The sequence below is a fragment of the Arvicola amphibius genome, chromosome 12 (genome assembly GCF_903992535.2).
Source record: "Arvicola amphibius chromosome 12, mArvAmp1.2, whole genome shotgun sequence".
Taxonomy (NCBI): domain Eukaryota; kingdom Metazoa; phylum Chordata; class Mammalia; order Rodentia; family Cricetidae; genus Arvicola; species Arvicola amphibius.
Window position 1 is genome coordinate 89,025,647 of NC_052058.2, and position 6,422 is coordinate 89,032,068.

A 6,422-nucleotide genomic window follows, 5' to 3' on the forward strand; every position below is an offset into this window, starting at 1 on the left:
CAATAGCATAGTGGATGGAGCCATGAAGAAGCACTCCATTTGGGGCCTAAAGAAAGTAGCAATCCTAAAAGCATATTGTACGCCTGATAAACTTATATGTGTGGTGCTGACACACCTGCAAGACGTGCTCTAGCTACTGTTGAGGTCAGCTATGTAGAGTTTTCAGGAGTGCTTCTGTTTTAAATGCCCAGTCTCTTCAATGAGACACCGCCTCCTCCTAGTTAGCATGGGCTGGCTGCCACTGAGCCCTAGTAGCTGGGCTCTTTCTGGCTAGGGACTCAGAACTTCTCTAGGTCAGAATGAGAGGTTCAGTCACCTCTCTGCTCCTCTTCTGCAAGCCCCCATTCTCCTTTTTCCCCCTCCCACTTAGATGTGGGTTTCTGCATGCATTCTTTGTATGCTCATGAGTGGGCATGCATGTGCAGGCCTGACATTGATATCAGGGACCGTCCTCAATTTCTCTTCCACCTTTTCACTGAGGCAGAGTCTCAAACCCAGAGCTCTCTAAAGTGACCTGGCTTACTAGCCACCTCGCTCTGGGGATCCCATCTCTGCCCTCCCAGGCCACCATGCCCACCAGCATTTGCTTGGGTTCTAAGGATCTGAACTACGGTTCTCACCCTTGCTCGGTGAGTACTTTAACCACTGAGCCGTCCTGGCTGCCCCTAGCTCCTATTCTTAACCCCAACCTTTCATCTCAGAAATTCAGCTTTGATCCTTCCCACTTCCTTCCGATGGTTACTTTAACCGAAGTGAGTCAGGGCTTACTGAAAAAATGACCACAGCCTGTCAGATCCCACCCACCCTGTCCCAAGGCTGCCTGGCTGGCACGTGTGTGTGTGTGTGTGTGTGTGTGTGTGTGTGTGTGTGTGTGTCAGGGTTACTCAGCCCATTATTTTCCCTTACCCTCCAAGTCACGAGACATTCAATAGGGCTTCCCCAGCCACTGTCCAGTCCCGTTTGTTCTCCCCGCCCTCATACCCCCCCCCACCCGCCCCCAGAAGTCAGTCTAACATCTCCCTGGTGGCTTAGGGAGGGGGAAGAAAGAGTGACTGGTTGAATCCTTTGGGAACCCATTGAGTAGGTCAATTTACCTATATTCTACTCTTTTGACTATATTCTACTCTCTTGCCTCTGACCTCAGCCCAAAGAAGAATCCTGGTTCTTGGACAGCTGAGGCAAGAGGAACTGAGTTCAAAGCCACCCCAAATTTTAGTTGAGACTTTGTCTCGAAGCATCAAGGCCTGGAGATTGAGTTCAGCCGTAGACATTTGCTTAGCACGTGACAGGCCTCAGATTTAGGTCACCAGCACTATGGGAGGCGGCCTCGGCAGGGGTTTTTAAATTGTGATTGCCAGTAGTAACCAAAGCTGTGGAGAGGGACTATCTTCCAGTTCCAGGAGCTAGGTATGACTTTCTGTTAGTCCCCAGAGTGCCCCCAGACAAATCTAAATTCACCTTGCCCCAGGATCTCTGGAGCTTGAAGGAATACACACATTGTGTCTCTCTTGCTTAGCATTGGGTTTGTGTGTGCAGAATCTCTTCCCCCAGTTTGGGAAGCTGGCATGCCCTTTAAGAGGTCCAGGGTGTATCTTAAAGAACTGAGCTTGAAGATCTCAGTGGCTTATGTTCAAGCTTTGAAAGTGAAGCAAGATTTTCCTCTGATGGAATCCGTGTTCCACCCCTTCCTGGAGAGGTTGCTGGCATCCTTTCTTTGGAATACAAGATTTCTTTACCCCTTCAGCCCTCTGGAGCTTCGAGGGAAACTTCTTTTAATCAGACAGGACTCAGTAGACAGCGCAACGTGATGTGACTAAGATCCATTTATTTAAAATTAGAATCTGCTATAAAAACAGACAAACGGTACACCATTCCCAGAGGAATTGACTTACTTCTAGTTAACAATGAGTTCTATTAGAACTAATTTTAGACGGTTATAAATAAGCTGGCCACAGCTTTCAAGAATGAAATGGCTGGAGGATGAGGTCAGGGATTCCCTCCGAGCTGTTGGAAGGGTAACCATCAAAGCCAGTCCCTAGTTTCTTTTCCTAAGTCCTGGAAGAGTCTTCATGACTCCTGCAGGAGCCCTGAACTCAGGGTGAAAGAAACTAGAGGCTATCACAGCAAATAATGCCTGCGGCTATAAAGTGTGGCCAGTCCTAGAACGGAAGCTTCCGTTGGCTTCCCAAAGAGGATCCCCACCCCCCCTTATATAACATACTTTCCCTTAGAACACTCAAGTACTACAAAGTGCCCCTGTGGAAACAGCTTAAACATAGGTAAAAATAATAAATACTTTGAAATTATAATTATAATGTTTGGCTTCTTTCTAAATAGTTCACAGAGAAGCTCACAGTGAATAAATAGAATGGGAGCTGAGGTATCAGAGGTAATAAATACTTGGGAGAGAGGTACAATGAGGTTTTCCAAGGAGTTGCGGCTGCTGGCTAAGATCTAGAGAGCTCTGTTTCAGCCCTGGCGGCCTGTAGACTCAGCACACACGCTCTGCTGTCTTAGCTTTTCATCTTCATGGTCATGTAAGCTTCTATGCAGTTGATGAAGATGTCGAATTCATTCATGGCCTTGTAGACACCTTTCTCTTGGAGCTGCGTAGGGAGAGAAAACACCCGGTGAAGACTTCCTGAAGGGCTGCGGAGATCCTTGTACTCGGCTGGGCCAGGACCCTGAACACAGAAGGCTCCCTGCCTTCTTGTGTTGGAACCTAAAGGACCCTGGGGACTCAAGGATTTGTCCCGCTGCCTTGGGAACGGGCTGTGCCTTGGCCTGCACTGTCTCCCAGCTTACAGCTCTGCCGGTAGTCAAGCAAAGTTGTTAGAGGAAGCAGTTTGAGAGCAGGATAGTTTCAGAGAAAGACAAGGAATTTTTTTTTTCAATGCTTTGGGATTTTAGGCCTACTGTCAAGGGATTCATGCCACTGATGTTGGAACCCAGCCAGGTGCCTCTGCCTAGCCCACGAAGATGACATAGACCACAGGGCTTCTGGGAACTCGGGTTTAATGGGTTCACAGGCGGTTGGAAGTGTGAAACCTCATTTTGTTCGCCAGATGGGAAGTGCACTGGGACAGATAAGAATTCTGCTTCCTGCTCATTCTGATTTTTGAGGCATCCAGCCTGAGCCCCAGAGATGTGGCTGTGTGCATTAATTCATGTCTGCTCTCTGCCCTTGTGGGTTCCGCCCATTTCCCAACAAGGTACTTTCTGTACTTTCTGTTTCCTCCGTCACTCTCCCCAGCACCTAGGGCTCCGTGCTCATAGGTTGTCTGGGCAGTCTAAGCTGAGAGCCTGCAAAGGGGAGGCAGTCATTTAGAAACTGCTAGAAGACGCTTTGCAGAAAACAAATGTGACTGAGGTGGTGCTTCCTAACTGGCAGAAGAGGTCACACGATTTGCCGGGTTCCCACACTCCAGGTGCAGATTTCGGTCCCTCCCCGCGGCCGCACTTTGGGGAGTGGACAGGGGTCACGTTGCACACGCCCTCTTCGCCACCCCTCCCCCAAGCTTACCTTATTAAAATCATTCTTCACCTGCTCCACAGCCCTGCTTTTGTTTTCACAGGGGAGAAATCGATGCTGTAGAAGAAAAAGAGTGTGTTAATAGTTCTAGTTCCAATGTCCATGGCTTGGCGGGGGTGGGGGGGTGGGGTGGGGGTGAGGGGTGGGGGGGCGGTGGCGCAACCTTGTTGTGTGATGAAGGGGCCAGACTCATCTCTCAGCTGTCAGAGAGAACTGAGCCCTGTTTGGTGCTTATCTATTACACTAGGGGCAGAGGAGAACAGCCCAGGAAGATGCAATGTATGTCTTTGGAATCACTAAGATGTTTGCAAAGCATGGATCTGAACTCAGGTCTTTGTCTCTCGAAACCCCCAAAACATTTATCGTGTTTCACAGGCCCCTCCTCGTCTACCTCCAATCTCAACTGCCGTGTGCTATGTCTAGGTATCTAAGAGTGGAGATAAAGTCTCAGCTACTGGGGCCAAATTCTCGGCTTAGAACTATTGCACGACTAGACTCCGACTGCTTTCCCGGTGTCAGTGAGAAAAGAAAGCAGCCCACCAGTGGCCAAGGCATCACTTCAGTCAGGGACAGAGATGCTCTGGGTCTATTAGTCATGGATCCTGGCTTAGGAACAGTGAGGCCTCTGGCCCTTGGGAAATGCCAGGGAGAGTCCTGCCAGCCCAGTGTGTTGCTGAATTTGCTTTCCAAAAGAAGAGAGGAAGAGGTGAATGTCTTCCTCTGCTTGGAAGCCTTAGTTGCCAGCCTGGGGCCCAAGTCCAAGAGATGAGGGAGCCGTAACTGAAGCCCTGGCCTTCCCATGAAGAGAGAGAGAGGAGTAGCTAATAGCCCACAATGACTCACAAATAACAGGAAGGCTGTACGCAAATCTTCACGTGTGAGGGCCTCAAGGCCACCCCCACTCTTGCTCAGAGACAGACTAGTGGGGAGTTCTGACTAGAGGTGCCTGTATCGGTTTACCTAGTCCCCAGCCCAGTCTGTGTGTGGCCTGGCTGAGCTGTAGAAGGTTGTGTTTGTGGGGTGGCTCCGAGGGAAAGGACTGGTCTGCTACTCACACAGCGCTGCAGCTGCCTCCTGAGGGTCTTCAGCTTCTCTCCCAGTGAGTTCAAATGCTCCTTGATTTCTGGGCCATGGTTCTCTGCCTGGGGCATCACCTCTACCAGGTAAAACTGGATCATTTCTGACAAGGTTTGGCAACCCAAGTAACCCTAGAGGCAGGAATCAAAGGTTGGGGGTTACTGAGATGATGGCCTGTTGCAACTAAACTTGATGGACAGTTTTGTCCCTAGGGAACCCTCCCCCCTGCACCCCTCGCTCTCTAGTTACATTCTCTCCCTTTACCACAGAATGAGCACTCCATAACCCTTGACTGCCGGCAATATGCTGACTTAAGGGCTTCCCACTTCTCCTTTCGAAAGCTCCGGCTTCAGACCCAGCTCCCGCTGTCTCGAACAGCTCCTCCCTTCCCTAACCACTCCATCGCTTCCCGGCATCCACGCAACTCATACCTTAAAGTCCTGCAGTAAGGAATCGGTGAGCAGTATGTCGTCCAGCTGGTCCTTCTTTTGCTGCAAGAACAGAAGGAGAGTGAATGCAAGGGCTAAGGCGAACACAGCTGACATGCATGTCCTCCATTTGTAGAGGTTTGACTTAGTAATCCATGTAGCCCTGGCAAATATTGAAAGGGGAGTTTTAAAAGCAGGATTTGATGGTGCTAGAGCCTGGAGTCAAATCAAAGTCCTCCCTCTTAGGAGTGAATTATTTGAAAGACTAGGACCCAGGCCTGCTCTTCTTCCTGAGGAGCATCAGGGTTCAGGAGCACCTGTGTAACCCTGCCTCTCTGGAGTCCCTTATGGAGACAGAGTCTCTTAGCTGCATGCCTCTGCCTCCTCTGGAAGAGGAATCCTCCTGCAATGTAAGTTCTCCATGCCTGGTGCTGCCCCAGGTCTGAAGACTAAGCAGAGGCAGCATGTGCTTCCGACCACAGACTTTTGTCCCAGTCAACAAAATATGGAGCTTCCTTGCAAACTCATCAGGAAGTTCTTGAGCATGGGAGAGACACGCATTTGCCTTCTCGGTGGCTTTTCCTGTGTGCCTGGGTTTAGTTTAACCCATAACCCACGGCTTAGCCTAGGACTCTCTGGGTCTAAGTCTAAGGGGAGTAGATGCTGGGGAAAGATGGGGAGCAGGAGGTGGGAGCTGGAAGAGGTGGGAGCAGGAGGAGGAGCAGGCGGGCGATTTCTAACAGTCCCATGGGAATGTGTACCTCAGGCCATCCCGGGAGGAAAGGCTCAGCATCATACTCACAAAGAAAGTCTTCACCTGGCTGAAGGCTGTTCGCAGCTCTCGGAGCATGTGGGTCTGACTGACGGGGAAGTGGGTGCAGTTATTCCCATCCCGGGTGTGCTGGCCTCTGCTGGTCCCCATTCCAGCCAGTAAGAGCACGCAGCAGAACAGTGCTGGGCCAGGCATGGTGGGACTCTGTCTTCTGCAAGGCTGCCTTGTGGCTTTGTGGCTCTGGTACTGCAAGAGCAAGCCCCTAAAGTGTTCCCCTCTACGCCGGTGTCCCTCTTTTATACTGAAGGTCAGGGGCCTCTCCATTTAGAAATTTCCTGGCAAAGATTATTCAAGCTCCTCCTCCCTCTTCTAGGCCATACAATTAATTTTTTTTATTTCTGCATTGTAAGCAAAAGAACTGTTAAATGAACTTCTGCTTATAGCTATATTTAGATGGGCTACCTCGCTTTTAAAAAGTTTTTTTTTTTTCTTCTCAATATAAAAAGTCTCGCTTCCTGCGGCCAGACAGCTGTTCTATGTTCACACTACAACTGTGAGTTCCATTCACGCACTCTTTGGTCACAGTGACGTGGATAAATGGGCCATTTTAGAA

The 6,422-nt window shown here is 49.9% G+C and overlaps 1 protein-coding gene across 1 annotated transcript; it reads right to left on the minus strand.

Annotated features, from left to right (window-relative positions):
- Nucleotides 1-1,871: 1,871 nt before the first annotated feature.
- Il10 (interleukin 10) lies at nucleotides 1,872-6,064 on the minus strand. Its single transcript, XM_038349752.1, has 5 exons — nucleotides 5,840-6,064; nucleotides 5,041-5,100; nucleotides 4,588-4,740; nucleotides 3,524-3,589; nucleotides 1,872-2,606 (listed from the first exon to the last, which is right to left on the minus strand). Exons 1-5 carry the CDS (start codon nucleotides 6,002-6,004, stop codon nucleotides 2,514-2,516), a joined length of 537 nt encoding a protein of 178 aa, XP_038205680.1. The 5' UTR covers nucleotides 6,005-6,064; the 3' UTR covers nucleotides 1,872-2,513.
- Nucleotides 6,065-6,422: the final 358 nt, after the last annotated feature.